The 25,518-nt window shown below is 36.3% G+C and overlaps 2 protein-coding genes across 3 annotated transcripts in view; one reads left to right on the plus strand and one right to left on the minus strand.

Annotated features, from left to right (window-relative positions):
- LOC129757647 (uncharacterized) overlaps positions 1-25,518 on the plus strand; it is a 51,752-nt gene that overhangs the window by 16,533 nt on the left and 9,701 nt on the right. Inside the window, exon 2 of one of the 2 annotated variants that reach the window (XM_055754923.1) lies at positions 20,168-20,343. In XM_055754923.1, the coding sequence (XP_055610898.1) occupies positions 20,168-20,343 (176 nt within the window). Of the gene's footprint in view, positions 1-20,167; positions 20,355-25,518 lie in introns of both variants that reach the window. The other variant, XM_055754930.1, reaches the window with a different exon arrangement.
- Positions 248-6,517, minus strand: LOC129757658 (uncharacterized). Its single transcript, XM_055754943.1, has 4 exons — positions 6,384-6,517; positions 6,016-6,310; positions 1,602-1,761; positions 248-1,536 (listed from the first exon to the last, which is right to left on the minus strand). The coding sequence occupies exons 2-4, from the start codon at positions 6,262-6,264 to the stop codon at positions 1,511-1,513; spliced, it is 435 nt and encodes a 144-aa protein (XP_055610918.1). The 5' UTR covers positions 6,265-6,310; positions 6,384-6,517; the 3' UTR covers positions 248-1,510.

Below are 25,518 nucleotides of genomic sequence, written 5' to 3' on the forward strand. Positions count from 1 at the left end.
TGGCGCTTAAGCTGCTGTTGGTTAATTTGCTCAAGCAACGTTACATTTTGGCGCCCAACGTGGGGCCTGAGAGACACGTGGCATTAGTTAATTTGTGTTTATGCTACCTTGATCGATTGAATTGAATTTGGGCTGCATTTCAATTTAAAATTTAATTTAAAGTAATTCGTTAAGTTTGTTCAAATAAGATTTGAGAATTTAGTAAGAAATCAGATGGGAGTTTTCAGGAAAGGAATAGTGATTGATCTTCAAACTAAATTGGAATTATTATTATTATTAAGCTTTCTATTTACCTATTTACATACAATACTCAATTTTGTTTTCTGCTCAATATGGACTTTTACACTATAAACGTTAAAGACCTAGAAGAGGATGAGGTGAACTATGAGCTGAGCATTCGATCTCAGCCATGTGAAGGTTCATTAGAAATGAAACGACGGGATTTAAGAGCGTTGATGAGAAAAGATGAAGCCTCAAATCAGACTCATGTCTCTAGTTACACTTTAGTTACGGATTACTTAGAGGTTCCGAGTAAATTGGAGAGAATTGGAGAAAACCTTAACAATGGCCCGGCTCCAGAATGTTTATCGCGATTAGTGCACTACCACAAGCGTATTCGTCGATATCTACCCCAAACCGCAGAGCAGATTGAAAATCAGAAATTGTTGTTAGATTTGATCGATCGATTGGGCCGACGATACTTTGCTGTCGATTTCCAAGAAGCCGTTCAGAGCCATCCAGTGATGCAAGTTATTCCACCTAGTAGGGTCGAATCTGATTTACTGGAACAAACTTCCTCTGCAGCAACATCCGATGTTAATTCTTTAAGAATTACTTGGACCGATTTACCAGTGACTACTTCGCAGTTGGAAAACTTTAATATTTCGATGTCTTCGGCTTCAGGATTGGATACAGGAACGATACCGAAAAAAAAAAATGATCCCATTTCTAGGAATTCGGCGAAAACCCAATCGGTACCTTTAGTAACCAGTTCTCTTGTAAATACTTCAATAATGTATCCTCAGTTTTCGTTATCTACTGGTCCACCGGTTATGTCCACGGGTCGAATTTCGGATTCCGTTCCTCGAAACAGTTCGTTCTCCAATTTTAATCCTAATTCGACTAGGCCAGATAACGTTTCGGTCAGAGGTAATTTTATGCCTCGTTCACAGTCCAGTCATCCAGGAGTACTTGATTTTGCAACGGCGGATTTAATTTCCCCCGATCCAGTCGAAGGTGCCATAGGAGGTGTTAGGGATTCCATGTTTCCAAACCAATTGGGCCGTGAGTCAGGTTTCCCTAAGCAAGGTTTAGATAATCCGTGGCCTTTGAAATTACCAAAAAGTGTAGGTGGTACGACTGATCAACCTGAATTCAGCTTCCATGGATATGACAATCACAGTGTGGACTGGAGACGTAGGATGGGTTTAAACACGATGAGTAGGTTAACCGCTTTTCAGGAAACATCTAGACCACAGTTGCAGACTCTTGCGTCTGATGGTATCCTTCATCAGGTTGATGATAACAGACGGGTTCCTGGAAAAGGAAATAACAAAGAATATGTACATGTGTCGGATATTGAAAATTATATCCACTCTTACCTCGATCGTTTATTGAGTTTGAAAACCACTGATCCTCGAGAACTGTCAAACCGGAAACAAAATGTAGAGATCCATCGTTCGTCAGACCCTTATGTTTCTCAATCATTTCCAGCAGTATCCGTTCCAGTAGCACCTTTACAACTGTCTCCCCAAAATTTAGCTGAAAGAGAAAATTTTGAAAATGAAAGGTTAGGTTTGTCGTCTGTTCCTCCACAACTTTTAGGAAGAGCTACGCAAGATCGAACGGTGTTTCACAATAGGCCAGCCACAACAGAGCAAGTGCCGCTGAGAGATTTTCGTGGAGTTAGATTTGATCCTCGGGAAAGTAACAACCAATACGTTCCTCCAGAATTTCAGACTTTTGCACCAAATGTTTATAATTACGGAAATGTTAGAAGACAACCACACCAGCAATGCAACATTATAGAAAAATGGCCAAAATTCAGTGGAGATAATAATCCTGTGCCGGTGATGGATTTCCTAAAACAAATTGACATCTTGTGTCGTTCTTATGGAATCGACAAACAAGATTTAAGAATGCATGCCCATCTCTTATTTCGCGACGGAGCTTATGTATGGTACACGACGTACGAAGACAAATTTGTAAATTGGGAAACGTTAGTAAGTTATCTTAAAATGCGGTACGATAACCCTAATCAAGATAGGATTATAAAAGAAGAGATGCGTAATCGTCGACAACGGCCGAACGAACTCTTCAGCGCGTATCTCACTGAGATGGAAATGTTAGCTCAGAGATTGAATCGAAAAATGACTGCTCAGGAAAAATTCGAAATCATTGTAGAAAACATGAAAATGAGCTACAAAAGACGTTTAGCTTTAGAAACAATATATTCGTTGGAACATCTAGCACAATTGTGTTTTAGATTCGATGCCCTTGAATCTACGCTTTATCACGGTTCTGGTCCATCAAAAACAGTAAATCAGGTTCATGTCGAAGAGGATGAGTACGATATCGATAGTGAAGAAAGGTTAGAGGATACGGTTTACGCCGTACAGCTTAAAGACTATCGTAATGGAAAAAAGTCTGTAGGTCAAACATTACCGATGCTATGCTGGAATTGTCGTAAACTCGGACACTTCTGGAGGGATTGTTCCCAGGAAAAAGTAATTTTTTGTCATGTATGTGGTGAAGCGGATACCACTGCAGCGCGTTGTCCGAAGAAACATTTTACGGTAGACTCGGCAGTCTCAGATTCAAAAAACCAATAATTGAGGAAGAAAAGGAGAATCCTTCGACCTCATCTGATAGCTCCGAGATTCTCCACAAATTTGCTCCATTTTCGAAAACTTATTGTATCAAGATTACTCCACATCGATGTCCGCATCTCAAAGTTTCGATACTTTCCGAAGAAGTTGAGGGACTTTTAGATACAGGTGCGAGTCTTTCCATTCTGAGTTCCTTAGAATTTATACATAAAAAAGGGTTACGCATGCAATCGGCATGTTTAAAAATTACGACTGCGGATGGTACGCCTTATCGTTGCCTGGGGTATGTTAATCTACCGATATCCTTCGAAGACAATACAAAAGTTCTAAGGGTTCTTGTCGTTCCGGAGTTGAAGAAATTCCTTATTCTGGGCATAGATTTTATGAAGCAGTTTGGATTTCAGTTATTAGTTCCATTGCATTCTGTAACTACAACCTTCCCTTTGAATCTATTCAGAGCAGAAGAATATTTCGGAGATGATAGAGATACGGTTTGTTTCCAACTAGAACCAATACCGAAACCAGATAGTACGACTTCCCCCTCTGAAATCGACGAAAGTTTAGAAATTCCTACAGTAGAGATTCCAACCAATCCGTTCACGGTGCCGACTGACGTACCGACTGAACATGATCTTTCGAATGTAGAAAGATCTGAGTTATTCGCTGCAATTCAAAAACTACCTGCTACTGCCGACGGAAAACTAGGTCGTACACATCTCATGGAACATACGATCGAATTATTACCTGGTTCAAAACCCACAAAAATCGGTTCATATAAGTGGTCCCCCGTAATTGAAGAGGTAATCAATGCTGAAGTTGAAAGAATGAAGAAGTTAGGGGTAATCGAAGAATGTCCTGGACCAGTCGATTTTTTGAACCCGCTACTTCCGGTGAAAAAGAGTAACGGCAAATGGCGAATCTGCCTTGACTGTCGTCGTCTCAACCAATGCACAAAAAAGGATGATTACCCTTTCCCAAATATGATGGGAATTCTGCAAAGAATACAGAAGTCTAGATTTTTCACCGTCATCGATCTATCTGAGGCGTACTATCAGATACCCTTAGAGTCGGAATCTAAGAACAAAACGGCTTTCAAAACGAATAAACATCTTTACCGCTTCAAGGTAATGTGTTTCGGTTTAACCGGTGCTCCCGCAAGGATGATGCGATTGATGTCTGCCGTGCTAGGACACGATCTGGAACCATTGGTATACGTTTATCTTGATGACATTATTATCATGTCGAATTCATTTCCCGAACACGTCGCCCTGATCCGAGAAGTAGCTCACCGACTCAAGAAGGCGCGATTGACCGTAAATTTGGTAAAAAGTCAATTCTGTAAAACGAAAATTCGGTACCTAGGTTATGTCTTATCCGAAGAAGGACTATCCATGGACATGTCCAAAATTCAGCCGATATTAGACTATCCCACTCCGACTACGGTTAAAGAAATTAGACGTCTTCTAGGACTCGCTGGTTTTTACCAGAAATTTATCCAAAACTATTCCGAAATTACAACCCCTATCACGAACCTTCTTAAGAAAGATCGAAAGAAGTTTACGTGGAATGAGGAAGCCGATATCGCACTAGGTAAATTGAAATCCGCATTGGTGTCTTCACCAGTACTGGCAAATCCAGACTTCAAGTTACCTTTTGTTATTGAAACAGATAGTTCTGATTTGGCCGTTGGAGCCGTTCTTATACAAGTTCAAAACAACGTTCGAAAAACCATAGCCTACTTTTCCAAGAAACTTTCGAGTACACAACGGCGGTACAGTGCTACAGAGCGCGAATGCCTGGCCGTTCTGCTGAGTATAGAGCACTTCAAGCATTTCGTGGAAGGTACCCCGTTCATTGTGTCAACAGATGCAATGAGCTTAACGTTTTTGCAAAGCATGTCAATCGAATCGAAGTCGCCACGCATCGCGCGTTGGGCGCTCAAGCTAGCTAAGTACGATATTCGGTTGGAGTATAAGAAAGGTTCGGAAAATATTCCGGCCGACGCTCTATCTCGTTCCGTTTTTACAATCGACACTCCGTTAGAGGACCCATTTATCGTCAGTTTGAAAAGCATGATTGAAAGACAACCGGAGCGTTACGCCGATTTTCAAATCCGCGAAGGGCGTGTCTATAAGTTTGTCTCCAATTCTACGCTGGTCGAAGACCCAGGGTATCGCTGGAAACTAGTGGTTCCCGTATGCGATAGAAATTCACTTATCAAAGTGAATCATGACGATGCCCATCTTGGCTACATCAAAACATTGGCTAAAATCCGGGAAAAATATTACTGGCCCCGAATGGCCACGGAAGTAAAACGGTTCTGCAACGCGTGTGAGGTCTGTCGGGAGAGTAAAACACCTAACATTAATTTACGACCGATGTGTGGCAAACCGAAACTTTGTTCTAGACCATGGGAAGTAATATCTATGGATTTCCTAGGTCCATATCCGAGAAGCAAAAAGGGATACGTTTGGTTATTGGTGGTCAGCGATTTCTTTTCGAAATTCGTTATGATACAATGCCTAAGAACTGCTACCGCCCCGCTGTTTGTATGTTTACGGAAAATATGATTTTTAATCTATTCGGGGTTCCTGCTGTGTGCATTACCGATAATGCCAAAGTTTTCAAATCCGACGTTTTTCAAAAGTTGTTGAAACAGTATGAAGTAAGTCATTGGAATTTAGCGGTTTATCACCCTGGTCCAAATCCCACCGAACGCGTTAATCGAGTGATTGTGACAGCTATCCGCTGTAGTTTGAATCAGCAAAAGGATCACCGAAATTGGGATTCCTCCGTTCATTTGATAGCAAAAGCAATAAGAACCGCGGTGCATGATAGCACAGGGTATAGCCCGTTTTTCATTAATTTCGGACGGAACATGGTTAGTAGTGGATCCGAATATGAAGTACTACGAAATACTGATCTACCGGAAGATCGTCTTCCGATAACGCTATCCGATAATCAACGGAAGCTACACGAGATCGTTCGCGAAAATTTACTCAAAGCATATAACCGATATTCACGTCCCTACAACTTACGCGCGAATTCTAAACAACATTTCTTTCCGGGGGAAATCGTTTACAAGAAAAATATAAATCTCTCAGACAAAGGCCGTGACTATGTCGGCAAGTTGGCGAACAAGTTCACCAAAGTTCGTATAAAAGAAGTTCTCGGAACGAATACTTACAGTTTGGAAGACATGCATGGTAAACCAATTTCCGGAAATTATCATGGGTCGTTTCTTAAACGGGTTTAGGTCGAATATTCCTTCAGCTATGACGGCACCATGAGTGCGTGCATAAACAATTATCTTTCGAAATGAAAATACTCTTAAGAGGTGTTCTAATGAAGTCCAATTTGACTCTTGTTCCGTGGTGTTGAGATGTCCCCGTGTTTCCTCACACTTACGATTCTCCGAGCAGAAAAACTTTACCATCCTTATAAATCCAGTTATATATTTCACAACTCAGTTAGTTTGGAACCTGAAAGGAAACAAAAACAAAATTAGTTCACATAAAATTTTCATTAAAACATTGCAGCTTACCAATAACTTACCTTTGCTCTATTAATACTTCGTTATTTTAATTCACAAATTCAATATGCCTCATCATCCATTCAATTAAATAGTTTGCGTTCCTTCCTTTTGCATATAATTTCCAAAAAGTAATTACAAAAATTTAATCCAACCACTAAAGTATTCTCTAATTCGACTTTGACAGCTAGCTTTGTTTTCTTGTCAAGTGCAGCCCATTCACTGAACCTCAAAAATACCCAAACTTGAGAACTTTCCCCGCCAACCCGAATGAAACTCCCTCCCTACAGGTTTGGCTATTGGTGGCATAACCCAAAGTTAAGCTTTTAAAAGAGAACTCATCCCCCAAAATCTGATACCGCAATAAAATGGAAATCAAAATAAAAAAAAAATTAATGCAGGTACGGGAATCACACCCATACCTGCAATGGCTCTGCGATTACCATCTCAGGATGCTAACCGCTCGACCACCGAAGAGTTGTTGCGAGAGGCAGCTACATCATCGTATATGCGAAACTTTCTGCGAATGAAGCGGGAATAAAAGTTATCCCCCAAAAAAAACAGTTCTTCGCTTTGAACTTACCCCCCAAACCTAAATCTGCCACGATGGAGGTAACAGAATAAGATGCGCTTACAACAAAAACCCCCCAAAAAAACAGTTCTCCGCTTGAAGGACAAGTTTGGCGTATTGGCAAGCTGTGATTTTTTCACAAACTTAAGTTGTCAATCTTGAACTTAGGTTTGGCGGGTGGCAGTTCTCAAGTTTGGGTATTTTTGATTTTCAGTGTTTGTTTTGATTATCATTTCGTGCGATGTTTTTTATGTTGCGCGCTCGTAGGAAAGTGCCTAGTACACGGAAAGAAAACTAGCAAAAAAAAAAAAAAAATATCTTTTGTTTTTCAATTTTTGTTGAAGTAATGGATTGTTAGGATAATTTCATTTTTCTTTACCAATTATGATTGGAGTTATTTGGTTCGTAAGTCGGAGTTATTGAAGCATATTATCAGATATTTTTGATGTTATTAAGACAATATTTAAGTAATCCTTAGTTTGAGCTAGTTATTAGGAAAATAATTCATCGATCAAGAGTGGTTTTGAAAATGTATAATGAAATAAGTTTGAAAAAAAAAAAAATCATGTTGGAAGTAAAATTAAAAAAAAAAACCATAAAAATTTTGAAATTCTTCAAATTTCAAAATTTTTATCTTTAAGCATCGGCAAAATGTAACAATTTACTTTATTTAAAATTTGCTATGAACATTTCTCTGCGTGTCACCTAAATACGAGCAAACAAACCTTGCACACCCTCTGGTGGTCGGGATGAGATTCTTGAGAGCTTTAGTTTTATTCGACAAAAAAAATGAGCTCCACGATGGATCTCATTACTCTGTGTGCCGATCGAGTTGTAAGGCTATCTTAAGCAATGTCCCATATAAAATCCGTCCAATATTTCCTGCCTTTTGTTCTCTCCTTACTTCCAAATTTTTGACTAACCTTGAAGTATTTGAGTTGAGAACAGCTCTTTGTATAACGTTATAATAAAAAGATTCATGGTAACTCAGCGGAATTGTTCGGGTCTAATTTGAATAGACAATCGGTCTCGAGCCATTCTCGTGGAAAAAGTCTTAGGAAGTAGACACCTTTTACCGTGCACTTTACATCAAAAAACGTGCTTTTTATAATAAAGTATCCCTCCATATTGTGAAAACCTGGAAAAGGGATTACTTGATTTATCGGCCGTGAATTCATCGACGTGCTAGCTGAAACCAAAAAGTACCCAAAATTGCGCGCCTGGAATTGGGATTACTTTGTTTTGTCTTAAGTGAGCCCCGAAAAAACTGGTGATTATTCCAACGTGGGCCTTTGGCCAATTAATTCTGGAAAATCGACCATATTTTCACTGTGTTTTTTTCGGCTAGTGGCTACAATTTGGAGATTTGGCAAATCTGGACTGAAGTCCTGTCACGAGACTTTCGAGCGATAGTGTAACTACAAAGAGCGTTTCCACGAGATATTTTTAGACGCATCCCGTTACATATGTTGCGTCTCAGCTCGGGTTACACAACCGACTAGCTCGAATCTCATCGCAAATTCCGTATGCCAGCTCCGCCACCTAGTGCCACTTTACAAAACCCCCAGAAATACGATTGGTGCCCTCGCTAAGTACCAGCGGCTCTGAAGAAAGACGGAGAGCCAGAGCGCTTGGGAAATTGGCGAATTTCGTAGTAAGCTATTGCCGCCGCCGGTTGATCAGCTGAATCCGGCGCCACGTGCTTCGTCGTCTGAAGCGCCACGTGCTTCCTCGTTTGAAGCGCCACGTGCTTCCTCGTTTGAAGCGCCACGTGCTTACTTGTTCGAAGCGCAACTTGGTTCCTGCACCATCGGAAGTGACCTGCTCATCTCTTTTTCAAGCACCGTTCCAGGCATCCGTGCACAGCGTAAGCCGTTCCGGAAATTCAGGTTAGATCTAACTAAACTCGAAATTGTTAAACTCTAAAACAAATCCGAAGAAATGCATAATAGTAGGATAGTGACGTCACTTAGGGATTTTACGTTATTGCCCGAATATAAGCTTTGTTCAAATGAGAACCTATCGTAATACTGTTGATTGGCAAAGCTTAAGTCCCTTTCTTTGACGACGTCTACGATTATCGCTCGAATTAATTAAGTTTTATTTCCGCACCGTTATATGGAGAAAGTTTTCGTCTCATTCATCCACGTAGTTTACTAACAGTCCTTGGTCTTCTTTCGTTTGGGACACACCGAAGTGAGACGAAGTGTTTGAGCCACGCGTTCACCTGCCCGAGACAAAGAGCCTTAGCCGGGTCTTTAAAAGCGCCTCAGCAGTCTCTCCTTTTCAGAGAGTGGCGCTTAAGCTGCTGTTGGTTAATTTGCTCAAGCAACGTTACAACATCATCCAATTTTTCATACATTATCCCATGGCTGTACATCGGAAAAATTTCGATTGGTAAGTTTGCCATGGTCAAACCAATTAACGTGAACAAAAACACCAGATGAATCATTCTGTAAAATAAAAAAAAACAGAAGATGAATTTTCAATTGATCAATTATCTAAAAAGTTTTAGTCGATCATTATGCACAACAACTTTTTTTTGTGAATTATTTAATAGAATTGTGCACGTTTGAGGTGAATTAACGGATATAACTTCGTGAGGTCCAGTGTATAAAGTTTGAAGTTTACGACCTACACCAGTTGAAATATTTTCTAATAAAACTTTATCACCCCAGATTGGAAGCCATTCATTGCTTTTCTTGTCATATATTTGTTTTCTCTTTTCTTTGCTTCGGACTAGGTTTTCTTTTGCTAGTTTTTGGATGGATTCCAAATTGTACCTTAAGTCCTTAAGGTAGGAAAAATAAGTTTTATCTTCTCTTACCCCTGAGCAAATAGAAGAAGGCAACTCCGCTCTATATCCAAACATTAACTCATGAGGTGAAAACCCTGTAGACGAATGGACCGTAGTGTTATAAGTAAATGCAAACAACTGTATGAATTCATCCCAATTATTCAAATTTTTACATACGTATGATCGTAAGTATTCTTTCAAGGTTCGGTGACATCTTTCGAGAGCTCCATTACTTTGTGGATGATACGCAGCTGTTTGAATTTGTTTAACATGCAATAATTTGCATAAAGTTTTAAACAATGCGCTAACGAAGTTAGTTCCCCTATCGGTTACCAATTCATTGGGTATTCCGTACACACATATAACACTATCCAGAAAAGTTCTGCAAGTCGCTTCTGCGGTAGCTTCCGGTATGGGTTTTGCTATAAATTGCTTTGTCAAATCGTCTTGAACTGTTAAAATATAATTGTTTCCAGTCTTTGTAGTTGGTAACGGTCCAACAATATCTAAATAGATTTTCTCAAATGGCTTCGTTGAAGTGGAAGTTATTTTGAGTGGAATTCTGTTTTTCGGCAAAATTTTGTTTCTTTGACAAGATTCACATTTTTTAATATAATCAGCAATATCTTTCTTCATATTTTCCCAATTGAACTTCTCAGAAATCCTTCTATACGTTCTTTCTGGTCCTTCATGACCACCAAGTGGAGCATCATGAAATTCTTTTATTACTCTATTAATTTTTTCTCTATCCACTAGTTGGATTTTTAAATTATTTACAAAATTTATGGTATTTTTGAAATCAGAAAAAATATGTGCAGTAATATTTACAAGTTTATTCCATTGTTGTTCATCTTTATTTGCCAAAACAAAATGGAAATTAATATTTTTTTGTGATTGTTGTTTTATGTTTTCCTTTAGTATTTTCAAATTTTTATACAATTTATGGAAACAAATATTGTCATTGTAATGTTTTTTACTAATTATGAAATGATTCCCTGATTCACAAAAGTAATCAAATTCTCTGATGTTTTTTGTTTTCAAAACAACTTGATCGAACTCCTTGTTCGGATCAGTGATCAAGGGTAATATATAAACTTTTATTGATTTTTGACTGACGTCAGCTTTATTTTTTATGTTGATATGTTGAATGGGATTTTTCAATAATTCAAAACACAAATAATCCTCAGCTATTCTGTTTTGCATTAAATCTCCCGTATCGTTATCTTTTGACTCTTTTGCCTGTTTCCGCGTAATAATATTTAATTTTTTTGTAAGTGAAACTTTATGCCTTATCACTTGTTCATGAATTTGCTTTGTGATCAGATCTGCAGTATCTAGATCACATAATTCAATTCTACTTAGAGCGTCTGCAACAACGTTGCTTTTACCTGGTGTATAAACAACTTTAAAATCATATTCTTCTAATGAGAGGCGCCATCTCATTAGTCGATCAGATGATTGTTTAATGTTGAATAAATACACTAGAGGTTTATGGTCAGATTTAACTGTAAATTCTCGACCATATAGGTAAGGCTTGTAATGTTTTACTGCCCATACTATAGCAAGTAATTCTTTTTCTACTGTAGAATATCGTCTTTCGGCAGGATTTAAAATTCTGCTGGCATATGAAATTGGTAATTTATTACCTTCGTTGCTTAAAATTGCTCCAATGGCAACGTTACTAGCATCAGTTGTTAATTCAAATTTTTTACTGAAATCAGGGTACTGCAATATGGAGGAGCTGGTCAACAACATCTTCAACTCGTCGAAGGATCGTTGACAGCTCTGCGTCCATATAAACTTTTCATTTTTTCTTAGCAGTTTATTTATAGGATCTGCTAATTTTGCCAGATTGGGAATAAATTTACGGTAGTAGCTTAACATTCCTAAAAATATTTTAACTTGTTTCGCGGTTTTGGGAATAGGAAAATTTTTAACCGCATGAATCTTAGTTTCGTCTGGAAATATTCCCTCAGATGTAATTTTGTGACCTAAAAATGTGATCTCTTTTTGAAGGAAGAAACATTTATTAGGTTGTAGTTTCAAATTGTGAATTCTTAACCTCTGGAAAATTTCTTGGAGTTTGTCATTGTGATCTTTTAAGTCTTCTCCATAAATCACAATATCGTCCATATAAACAAAACATTTATACCCTTGCAATCCACTTAAGACTGTATTCATAAGTCTTTGGAATGTTGCAGGAGAATTTTTAAGACCAAAAGGCATATTGACAAACTCAAAATGCCCGAACGGAGTTGAGAATGCTGTTTTTGGAGCATCTTTGGGATCCATCTTGATTTGATGGAAGCCACTAGCCAAGTCTAAGTTTGAAAAATATCTAGCCTTACCCAGTTGATCAAGTATATCTGATATTAAAGGTAAAGGGTATGCATCCGAAATGGTTGCTTCATTGATTTTTCTGAAATCAATTACTATTCGCCATTTTTTTTCCCCGTTAGGACCTGGTTTCTTCGGAACAACTAACAATGGAGAGTTCCAAGGAGAATCACTTTCCTTTATTAAATTATCTTCAAGCATATTTGTTATTTCTTTATTAATAATATGTTTCTGAATATTTGGTAACCTATATTGTCTAGTGAAAATAGGTTTTTCAGTGTTAAGTTTGATTTTATGGGTTGAAGAATTTGTAGAAGACAATTTATCACCCTCTAAAAAAAATATGTCATTATATTCTTTCAAAAGTTCATGAAGAGAATCTTTTTCTTCATGACTTAAATGTTGCGAATTAATGTCAGTTAAGATTCGATTAAAACGAGCTTCAGCTTGACTATCCGAATTAAATGATAAAATTGAAAAAGTTTCCAATGGCTCAAAACGCAAATCATTCAAATTTATTTCAACTTCATCATGGGTTGCGTTCAAAATTGGAACAAGAGCAAAATTGTCAATAGTTTTCAAAATACAATTTCCAACATATATTTCTTTATTATGAAATTTTTTGGCATGGCATAAAATATCGCCATTAATCGGAACAAATATTTTCCTAATAACTTCTGATCTAGGAGGAATTTTAATTTTATTTTTTTCTCTTATAGAGTTAATTATTGAAACATTATAATCAGGAAAGAATTTAAAGTTATTTTCCTTAAAATCTATTGAACAGGGATACTTTTGAAAGAAATCATTTCCTAGAATACCATCGCAAGGTATTGGAAAATTTGACTCAACTACATTAAATTTGAAATTATCGGTAAAAGATTCTATATAAAATTGTAATTCAATTGAGCCCTTGGTTGAAAGCAACTCGTTAGTTACCCCAGCAATTTTCAAAATGTCTTTGTAAGAAATTTTATGTTTAGGAATAGAAGAAATATTTTTAATTATACTTACCTCAGCTCCCGTATCTAACAAAAATAGCAATGGTATTTTAAAAAAATCAACATTTAACTGAATTACAGCTCTATTTGTCGAATTAATTTTTGTAAAAGGTATCTTCAGATACCCAGTTCCTTGAAAAATTTCAACTCCTCTATATTGGGAGCTATTATTCGATTGGAATCGTCGTTTTTTGATTCCAATATGTTTACATTATATGTCGCCTTTTTGCGACAATTTATTTCATAATGTCCTGTTATTCCACAAAAGTTGCAAACAGGACGCTGAGAATATGAATTTACCGGTTCAATTTTCATTTGTTTGTTTCCAGACCAACGCGGTTGTCGGTAGTTTGAATTTAAATTTTGTTGAGTTGTGGAATTGGATTTGTTCCCGTTTTGGGTAAAATGTCTTTGTTCTCGGTAACCAGAATTTCTTGTATTAATATTGCTTTGGAAGTTATTGTTCCTTCCAACATTATTATAATTTGTGTTTCTGTAATGGTTATTTTCAAAATTTGAATTTCTTTTATTGTTATTAGAGTTCGTATCATTTGACCAATTGCTTTTTCTATAACTTGGTTCCAAATTTACAGCATATTCAACTGCCTCTGTTAAATTTTCAAAATTGTTTGATTTAACTATATTTTTCACGTCTTGAATTTTTATTCCATTTATAAAATATTCAAGAATTAATTTTTTATAAATAAAATTTGTTGCGTCTACATTTTTATTTCTAATATTGGACGCTTTCACTAAAGTTTCCGATGTCATGGTAATTTTTTCCAAAAGCAAAATTGATCGATCACCATAAGTTTTCATGGTCTCGATATCATTTTGCTTAAGGCTTACCATTCTTGACACCAAAACTGTAAGAGGGATATCTTCCCCATATTTCTTTGTTAGTATGTCTATTAATTCTTCATATGATGTAGCATTTCTACAAAGAGTAAATGCTTCTTTGTTTAATTTTTGCCTAACGACCCTAATGAGTGGTCCATCTGATTCTTCTTCTCCGAGTTCTTCATGAAATTCATTACAAATTGTAATGAATTGAAAAAAATTATTTTTTCCCTCAAAAGCTGGGATAGCTTCTCGTGCTTCACGAGAATCGAAAGACATTGTTCTAAAAATTTGTGTTAAATTTCTTTCGGGACACAATGACGTAGTGTCTTCTGAATCGGAATCTGATGGGATGGAAGGAGAGGCTTCTTCAATTATATCCCTATTCCTTAATTTCCTAACCACTTTAATTAAATTCATAAACTGCTGATTCCTTATCCTAATGTTTATCAAATTTGTTTTTTTTTTTTTTTTTGGTCTCCCTTTTTATTTTATAAGGTTGAGAAAAGAAAGAGAAGAAATAAAATGTAGGTACCTTAATTACAACCGATGATGGTGACTGGTGGCGAGCGGTAGCGGAGCGGCAACGGCGTCGGTGGCGATGATGGGACTATGGTGGCACACTACAGCAACTGATGCGCGGATCACGGATGGTCTAATTCTTCTTGGCTTCAGATTATTGTATCGCGTGTACTCGTAGGTGGTTCTCCAAATTCAATTAGCACACGACGCGATACATTGATCAATGATAACGTTCACTCAATTGCGACACTTACTGGCAAAAATTGAAGATGATGATGATGTGCAGCAAAAACTGTTTGCCGGTAGCGCCACTTACTAGAAACGTTCACTCAATATTGGCAAAAATTGAAGATGATGATGATGTGCAGCAAAAACTGTTTGCCGGTAGCGCCACTTACTAGAAACGTTTGAAATAGGCCAGCGTTAGTCATAGACCTTTGTCTGAACCGAACGTCGAGGAAAAATAGTAACGTTGATCGAATTGTTCGTTGATTCGATTAATCGTTAAGGCTGAGATCGGCAATTCACTTTGAACTACAAGTCCTGAGCAAGATCAGATTTTCCGACTTCAATACTTTTAAATAGGTTTTCACTGACAGGACTTCAAAACTATTAAATAGTTTTTCGCTGACACTGTTTGAACTGGTCTCTTAATTTGAGAGAGAAACTTGGTGGCACTAGAGTAAGCGAGTACTAGACGCTATATTGGTCGATGGCTTTTACCAGACTGAACACACCGCTGCCACCACTGTGGCAATTTCGGATGGAAGAAGAATAACTACTTCTATGGTTAAACTTATACTATGTCTTTGGAACCTCGTTCCACTTTATTTATACAAGAAAAGACACTGGCTATCGTCAACAGTGGAGGACCTTTCCCACGGCCCTATGCAGCGGGAGAACTAAACTAAGTTAAAGATAAACATAAACTAAGTTAAAGATAAACATAAACTAAGTTAAAGATAAACACCCGTAAACCCCAGCGTGGGAAACAGAGGGAAATGACTAATTCTAGCCAGGTGGCTGAAGCATAAATTATGCTGAGCCACACTCCCAAATGCAACACGAGGATCATATCACTTGTACGGCCCCAACATTTTCAGTTTCTGAGATGAAAATCAATTAAACTTGTGCTAGGACTGCCGAGATAATAGTGGGAACGCCAGATCTTGCACCTTATATCTAAGTACCCAAGCAACCAAAAGTCTCGTTAAAAGGGTCGAACACAGCTTAATCAGCATTATCAGTGTGGTGAAGTTCGTTTTATTCAGCCCAAAATTATAGTTCTTATTGAAACTTTGAAGTTCCATTACAGATTTGAACGGCCTTCTATTCAGCCCACAAGTGAACGTTTAATCAGCAAAAAAAATTCTCCTCTCCTCTCTTACTTTGGTCACCATCAGCCTATGTGGTGCTGCCGGTTTCTCGGCATCCATCTTTATTCCTCCCATCACCTCCCCCAATTGATCTTACTTAATTGCTTTATTTTTAACTTTGTCGATACATGTCGGCACGCTCGCCAGTTCTGCTACACAATTATTTGATTCGCTTACTCAAGCAATCAAACAACCTAATGGAAAAAAATAGTCCTGGTACCAGATTTGAACCCGATCCTCCGAGATGATAGCCAAACACGCTGCCACGACGCCACGCCTAGATGTTGCCTTGCCGGCAGCTAAAACTCGAAGTGGTTATAAGCTTCCTAGAATACCCGCAAGGGCAGCCAGCGGCCAGCAGCAAAGATGCATGTTGATTAATATTAAGAAACACTACGAAATGGCATATAAACAATCATCGGTTAAAATAATATCGGTTTAAAAAAATGGAATTCCATGTTTATAACTGTTAAGCTAAAAATTATACAAATTCTTGAGTTAATCTTGATATTTAATTAACGAATTGCTTCAACTGCCTTTCAATGTGTGATAAATTCGTGGTAAGTAAATACAGTTGGACAAAATTTTATAGAGTCAACATATTAACTCTTTTAAAAAACAATCATTTGCGAGTTACCTTTAAGTTGTTCTGAGTTGAAGTTTCAATATAAATTATTCATTTCAACATTTTCCAAGCTCCAAAAAATGATTTATTTATTATATGCCCTTTTGAGATGTTCGTCTACATTTCATATTCATGAAATGGCGGACATGTCTCAAAAAGGCTGTTTGAGGAACTTTTTGGAACTTCGAGTCCGTAGAAGGCTATTTGAGACCCAATTTGTAACTTTCATTCTGAATGATACGATTGACATGTCACAGAAATGGCTATTTGTGGAACTTCTTGGAACTTGAAGTTCACAGAAGGCTATTTGAGGAACTTTTTAGAACTTGAAGTTCGCAGAAGGCTATTTTAGACCTAATTTGTAACTTTTATACTGTGTGGATGCGATTGACATGTCACAAAAAAGATATTTGAGGAACTTCTTGGAACTTCAAGTTCATAGAAGGCTCTTTGAGGAACCTTTTGAAACTTTCACGCTCACATTCGAGAAAATTCGGTACCAATTCGCTTTGAAACCGTATGAGACTTTTGGTTGCTTGGGTTACCATCCTTGTGGCATTCGTGTCTTCTCTAAAGTTACGATTTCATACGAAAACTATTAATGAGTACTTCAAAATGAATAATCATATAGTTACAAAGTTACAAACATAATTTGTTTTAATTTATTTTATTCGTGTGTTGTTGGGCAAAAAATCATAGGTAAAAATTAATCACTAAAACCCTGAGTCGGTTCTTCCCACGGCCCTGTGTTACTCCTAACGCTTTCCAAACTAATGTAGGTTATTCTTGTGATCATATTGACAATTTTCTCCATTTGTGTCAGGCATCGACTTGATGTTAGATTTGATATACCTGACGTTTGATTTGAGTAGTTGACAGTATAAACAAACATGGAATGATTTCTCAAAATTTTGTGAATCTGTGATTTTTCACGAAATTCTGTATTCTGTGTCACAGATTCTTTGTTGAAAATTCGCTCAAAATTCTGTGAAATTATAGATTTTTTTTTATTATATCGGCAAACATGAGAATGAGATAAGAACTTCAGAAAGTCTCTTAAAATTTGTTCAAGTATCGCACATCATTACAATAATTTAAAAAAACTTCAATCATTTAAAAACCAGTAAATTAAAGTTAAATGCAAATTGCAAATTAGGAAATGTAAAAAGATGCTAATATTATAATTTTCCAGCGATAGTGCTTAATTCAAGAGCAAACACTAAACAATCGGCACGGTGTTTTTGTAGCTTAATAATAATAAATTTGACATGGCAGAAAATTCGCTGACTTAAAAAGGAAATCATCTTCTATCAAACGCATTGTTTGAAAAAAAAACCATGATGTATCCAGATTTTTTTTTTCAAGTTATGCTTTCAAAATTAACTATTTTTTGATTACTGGTCATAATTTATCTAAAAAATTTCAAATTACAATTTTTGAAGCTTGAATATGTTTAGATTGCTTCAAAAATTTGCGAAATTTTCGAATGAACTTATTTCTAACCTGATAACCTGTGAAATAAAATTTAGAAAATTCCATTGAAAATCTACTCCAAATTTTTGGCAACACTGTACAGAATTATTAAAAGCTTTTTCTATGAGGGTGTGTTTATGTCGATAGAAGACGCTATGAAAATTCTTTTAAAATGTTAAAATGATTCAATATTGCATGGTACTTCCCTCAAAACATACAAATTAGTTTTTCGTGTGAAGAATAAAAAAAATCCTTGAATTTGAATGTTAAAAAATGCCCATAGTAATAAAAAAAAATAGTGAATTATTTTTACTAATTTCTTTTCGATAGCACAAGGCAGCAAAATTTTCATTTTTTCCGTTTGCCGGGGATTGAGAGCTGATTTTGACCAATTTGAGGGCGAAATGTCCAAATATGCAGTTTGGTTTTTTTACTGCTAGCTCTAGTTTTTTAAGGATTCAAGAGTTAATCTACGAAAAATTTTAGCAACATTTTAGAAAATTTCCAAGATACTCATATCGAAGACTTCGAATAAATGATAAACTTTTTTGAAGACCGCAAGCAGTTGAAACTTCTGAGTAAACTGAGGCGTCCTTCAAATTTATGTATTACAGTCTGGTGAAATATGAGAATTTAAATAATGATATTTTGGAATTTTTTTTTTATTTTTTATTCAAAAGCAGTTTTTGTTTTTTTTAAGAGTGACAGTTTATTAGTTGTCAATTATTGATTTAACTTTAAATTTAGCAATTTTTTAATTTCATAACCCAATAACCCAGAACTGACAAATGATTCGAAATCAGTACGGCAAAATAAATTATCGAAACAAAGGCTTTACAGATTCGGAAACATGTAGATACATATCATGTTTTTATTGTAATGTGCATTTTTCAATTTTGATTTTAGCTTCAAAACATTGTATTCAACAGTCTCTTTGATTTTTAAAACCTTACTTGTCCACTTTTCATCTTGGTTTTTGCATAAATCATTAAAGATAGTCTTAGCTGAGCAAGCTCAGTTCAGCATGTGTTTGCAGAAATCCATGAGATTTGTTTTTCCATTTTTTTTAATTATAAATATAGTTTGCAATGTTTTACAGTACTGAATCATGCTTAAAATATTTTCAAAAAGTTCGAAACCAAATGTTGGGTCGTATCAGTAGAAGATTTAGAAATGTTTTCTTTAAAACTTTTATGCCTACCAAAAAATCACATTACTTCATTTTAAATTTCTTTCAAAATTTGAAAATTTCATTTAAATACATTACATACAAACATTGTCGGCAAGTTACAGCTGTTTGAATTCAAAGGACCGACTATTACTGGTAATTCAAGTGCTATATATCTAAACTTATGCAGCTAAGTCGTTTACCTCATCGGCAGCTAATTTAGTAACGTTTGTCCAGCGGATCATGTTTCCAATACACTGTTCAATATATCCGAAATTATTATCGTTACAACTTTTGCTAATCAACCGACAACTCCACTGGGAGCGAGCTATTTTTATTTTACGACTTTTCTTTCTCACCGCCACCGTTTTTGTGACCTGTGACCCTTTATCGAGGCAATAAACAATCGCCAATTGCGCCATTGACCGAACTCTCTCTTTCCACTAAACCTTTTCCGGATGGAAGTGTCAAATGAAAATGACCATCGATAAGTAGTTATTTCTCCTGCTTTTTCGGTCCACCATTTGTTGATGCCCTTGAATTCCGTCATCGTGATGCACCGGACCCGGCTCCAGATCCAGCAGACCAACAGCGAAACTCAATTAGCACCGGAATCAACTCCTAATGGAGTTCGTGATGCTATTTTGATGCTTCCACTACTCGGATGCTGGACATCCATTTCCGGTGCTCGGATCTCCGCGCTTCCGATTCGCGGTGTTGAAAAAAATGAAAGCATGAAACAAAATAATATCAACACCGGCAAACAGTTCCATTAGTAATGATTGGAAAAGTAAAGCTCGCTTACCTCCGGAGGAGAGGTGAAAAAAGCTGGAAAAGATGAAACGGTGGGAAATATTATCGGAGAAGTTATAAGATTGGTTCAAAGAACGCCGGACAAAAGGCGGATGACTTATCATCGTCAGGATTAATTACAATTTAATGAAATTTGAGACAGCTCCGTTAGGGGGCACGATTCTGTATTGAATGGGCTAATTTATCCCTATTGAAAGTTGAAATAAGCCGTCAAGTTTAATCCATAGTTTTAAATAGTTGCAATTTCATCTGAAAATTTTTCAATTTTCGTTCAACACCACCAGGTCGTCACCGGCACCGGCGCCATCATCAGGTCATTCCGATGATGATCTTCGGGGTGACGGTTTTCGGGATGTTCGCGGTTCCAATTGGGTTCCAGTTTCTGGCCGCTCTCGGGGGAAAGGCGTTCCTGATGGCCAAGCTTGCTCTGTTGCTGGCCTCAATCAACAGTCTGAAAAGGGTAAGAATGCTGTAAGTATTTGAGTAAGATTTTGTTGTTGTTGTTTTGGGTAGTTTTTAATAGCCCCTCATCTTCATTTGATATTGTGTTAAATACAATTTTCATCGAAAGCATACATTATATCTTAGCCTTTGGGGCGCCCCGAAATTATGACAAAAATAAGATTCCATAGCCTTGCCCTTCAAATTATATTAAAAATATACGACACATACTTGTTATTTAAAAAAGTAAAATTGAATGGCTATTTTGAGTCTTGAGGATATAAGGTTTTAACTGTGTTAAAAAGTAACCCGTTTTAAGTTTTAAAGCTATCGATTAAAATACGCGCCTATTCATTCATAAATATAGTTTTGTTCTGGCCCTGGAATTCAACTTAATCAACCAGCATGTATGAAGGTAAAAAAATGGCATGTTTGAATATCGCATTGTGAACCTTTTTCGATTTTAGCTTTAGGCTCATTCAACAACTTGTGGACCACAAGGAGTTGGTTCTCTTCTGAACATGTTATTTATTTATTTACATAGTTTTTTTTTGAATCAGCATAAAATGTTATCCACGGATTCCTCTACTTCTAACACCAATATGGCCAAAACTTGCAGGCATCCTGGAAATGAAAAACATGCGTTTTCCATTTTTATTTTCAACATAGTATCTATTACATATATACATTGTAGATACTACTATGGCCAGGCCAACCATGTGATGAAAACCACAAAAGAAAAAGATGAACGAAACGAGGAGTTTCCTGCCAAACGTTTCATATGAATACATATGTATATCATAGGAATAAGTCATTGTTATAGGACTTGATTAAAAAAAATGATGTAGTTTAAACTTTCAAAAACATTTAACACTCCTTCGAAATAAACCTAAATATCTAACCATAAAACGCGCCAAGAGGGCCTGGGATACATCCAGAGGAAACTTATAAGCGATTAACTGCTGCCCAATCTGCAATAATTTAGAATTTATCTTCTCCAGAAAGTTTTTCCGGCCCAATCCCATTTCAATACAGGTATGAAATCCCATCCGGAAAATTCGGATTTGCACAATTTGATTCACTTAACTTTTAACTTAAGTTTTCTAAAATTTTCTCTGTTTCGAATTTTTCTGCTGACATACCCGTCATCACCGCAGCAAAGCCTACTCCTCCATTCATATACATATGCACACTCACGGTGTACAATATAATAAGGAGATATCTCCCCGATAATGTCGTCATTACTATCCATCTAGTGATCCTCGGTGTATGCAGCATTATCCTACGCGCGCAAAACTTTTTGCCTGGCACGCTATAGGCAGATAGTAATGACGTCACTAGTTTTATTCAAACGAGTTGTTTACTCGTCTTAGTAGCCTACCTTATATACTTATACCGTGATGCACACTCATAAAATATTATCCACGGATTACTAGACAATAAAATGTATCGTTTGAAATTTGCCTTATCATTGCCAAACTCCGTTCGAAGAAAGCATATTTTGCAATATTCAAAACATATAATTTTGTATTTTTACTCGTAGAGGTCATTTACTTAAGACGTATTCGTCGTGTCTGATCATTCGATAACCCGTTCGTTCAGTTAAAAATTTTCTCACTCTCTCTTGTTATAATACGCTTACATCATCATACGATAATTATGGGAAATCATATGAGAGAATCCAATTCGTTGTCTTAAGATACACCACGTCAAATATGCATCTAACATATTTCTCGAATATTTACAACATTATTTCCATTCATTGGTATTTACTCTACAGTAAGAACGATATTTTTAAATGTAGAAGAAAGTAAGGTTTTAACATAGAGTTGTAAAGTTCCACTCTAAAGTCTGCTTCATTTAATATTGGAACAAATTCTTTTGCTCATTGTGGCGCTCCTAGTGGACGGATTTGGAAACTTTTTTCACCCACGTGTCGGGAAAAACATTACCTTTCACCATGTATTTATGTCATAACACCAAACGATAGCATTTTGTAAACAACCGCCATGGAAGCCGAACGGAGAGATCAAATTGTGCACAGTTTTCTTGAAAATCCATTTTTGTCGGCATCGAAGCTAGCTAAACAGCTTAAAATGCCCAGAAATACCGTATGGCGTGTTATCAAGCAGTACAAGGAAACATTGACGACGGCTCGGAAGCCGCATTCGAAGCGTCGGAGTGGAACTGTCGACCGGAAACTGCGTGGGAAAGTCATCAAGGCCGTCAAGAGGAATCCCAATCTTTCAGACCGCGATTTGGCCAATAAGTTCCAGGCCGCTCACAGTACGGTGCGACGAATTCGTCTCCGGGAAATTTAATTTTTTTCTTTTAAAAATGTGGCTTGAATATTGCAAAATTTGATATCAATGTAGTCTTCAAATCTTAAAAAAAAACCTAAAAACCCATGATATCCTCCTTCCCTTTGAGGAAAACCATCGCTTTGTCGAAGCTACCTGCGCGATTGAGAATCGGAGTTGTAAGAGTTGTGACCACTACCCGAAAGTTGTTTAGCACTCGCCAGTCATGAACTGATGAAGCGAATTTAACACTGAACATACCGACACATTGTATATACCTATTCATACCGCGAGCGGTGAAATGACGGCAAAGGCCATTTTCGCTTAAACTCTCTTGTTTTCTATAAAACTTATTTCTATAAAACTTATAGTTTTGTGAATTTTGTGAAATATGTTTTAAAGACAATTTTCAGCTACAATTAATTATTTTAAAGTTATTTCAAGTTCAAGAATTTTTTTTATGAAAAAACATGCTTCAGGAAAAAGGCTGTGAATCAGTTATTAAGTGCTCGAAAAAAATGTTACTTAGTGCTTGAAAAATCTGAAGAAGCAATATGTTGCACATATGGAATTTTTTTTTTTAATTTCTTTAAGATCATGACCAGAAAAATGTTAAAAATTTGTATAAAACCCGTATTTTCCAATCAATCAACCGCCAAAGCTTATTTTTGTCAAGCATTGCACCGCCAATGCAATTACATCACTAGAACCGGTATGAGATTTGCTTTCTTTTGCATATAGTTTTATTGCCTAAACCTTACGTTAACGTACTCAAAATCCAGTGCAAAGCTGAATTTAGGTGTAGGAATTGTCTCAGAAAATCCAAATTGATAAAAAAAAAATCGAATAACAGCTACCTTTAAAAAGTCGTCACAAATTATGTATTTCGTATTTCAAAAAACTAAAGATGCCAAAATGTGACATACGTCAACTTTCCAATTCACATTTTTTTTAAATTTTCTACTGTAACAGGAACAGCTTTGGCGGTGGATTGATAGGAAAGTTCTGGTTTTACATAACTTTTTTAAATTTTTTATGGCCATGATCTTAACAAAATTTTAACAAAATATTCCATATGTGCAACATATTGCTTCTAACTTCAGCTATTTCAAGCACTAAGTAACATTTGAACTTGTGGACAATTAAGAAAACAGTACGGAAAGATGTTCAGACACAACATTATTTTACAAGAAATAGCACCCTAGTAAGTAAAACAAAAATCACAATTCACAACACCTTTTATTGTAACACTCACCAATAACAGTAAAGTCCGAAGAAAGCGAAATACACTACGCCGAAACATCGGATGAAATAAGAAAACACTGTTTTTCTCAATAAATTTGACTGAAAGCCAGAAAATTTTCAAAATGTCGCATCATTGTGATGATTTTATTTGCCAAATTATATATGTATCGTTGCTTATGTAAGATTTTTGGGAACCCCCCTTCCCTACCTTTTAAGAAATTTTAAGCAAGGTATAATCACAGAGAACCAGAGAACGGGCCCCGAACAAATATGTGTCGAATCCTTGTGTAAGAATTTGAATCGTCGGCCATTTTAAAACCGTTAAAATTTGCCTAAAAACAGCACCAGCTGTTGTTGTTGGTTTTGTTTGTCAACAGTTGAGAATACTCAGAACATAAATAACCCAAAATTCTATTCCAGGTCGCACCAAAACAGAGTTCAGCTAGTTTTCTTTTTTTTGGGTGTAAGAAAGTAACATAATGGAATTTTCAGCAGGAACCATATGGTTTTTAAAAGAAATATTTATTTGGAAATGTTGCTTTTGGTACTCGTTTTGTATTGGGCCACTGATTTTGTTTGGGAGAAAAAGCAAACATTATTCAATTGTTTGACGAGTAAGGTAATTTAACAGTTCAATTATGTGTCTGGTTTAATGTGAATTATAATTTCAAAAATAGTTAAGTTAACATTTGCCGCAGGATTTCTGTATGATGTGTGAATTGATGATACTCCTCGATTGGATAAATAAACTAAACTTTTCTTTTAGGATCAGATGTTTAAAACAAATTTCACTCATACGAAGCATTTCAAATATAATCAATTGAAAGTTTCACCACCTATCTTCGTTCGAACATTGCAAAATTATAGCACGTTAACATTGCGTCATTCCTGCGCCAGGAAAGGACTTCAGTACATACTTCCGAAAATATTTGAAAATTGGAATAGCTTTAAAAATACCGAATTTTGCTTTTTAGTCGGAGCAGAGTAATAGCATGGAGGTTAACCGGACACTTCCTAAGAATTTAAGGGAAAAGAAAAAGGCATTTGAAAGCAACTCGATATCAATGTTTAATAAATTCTTCAAATATTCCTCCCTTCCATTATACTCATTACAGATATCCGATAACAAAATGCGCCAATTTTTTACCAATCCTAACGAGATAACAATTATGTAAAAAAAAATTGAAGAAATTTAAAATTTGTGTGCTTGATGTAGTGTATTTTTTTTAATGTTGACAAAAACAAACACATGCAAAAAAAAGGAAAAATCATACAATTATTTTCATACCCGGTTGGGTTACAAAAAATACATTTAGCATTGAGTGCATTTTTCATTCGTTGAAGGTACTATTGTCTGAGCGTGTAGAAAAAATGGAAAAATAAAAGTACCGGTAACGACATCTAGTGGCTCTTAGCTGAGTTGCAAAAATGGCGTTGTTTATTTTGAAATCGCGGTTGGTATTTTTACACACGGTGGGAGCTCCAGCCCGAACTCTGGTTCTCTGTGGTATAATTCCCTTCCTCTTTTATTGTGCTTACGCAATCCACAGGCAGATCTAGGATGTAAAATTTTCATGAAAAAATTCAGTTTTTAGAATGGCTATTTTGGTGAAAATCTTGACCATCCATGGGTTTGCCATTTGAAAACG

The sequence above is a fragment of the Uranotaenia lowii genome, chromosome 1 (assembly GCF_029784155.1).
Source record: "Uranotaenia lowii strain MFRU-FL chromosome 1, ASM2978415v1, whole genome shotgun sequence".
In the NCBI taxonomy this organism is placed as follows: domain Eukaryota; kingdom Metazoa; phylum Arthropoda; class Insecta; order Diptera; family Culicidae; genus Uranotaenia; species Uranotaenia lowii.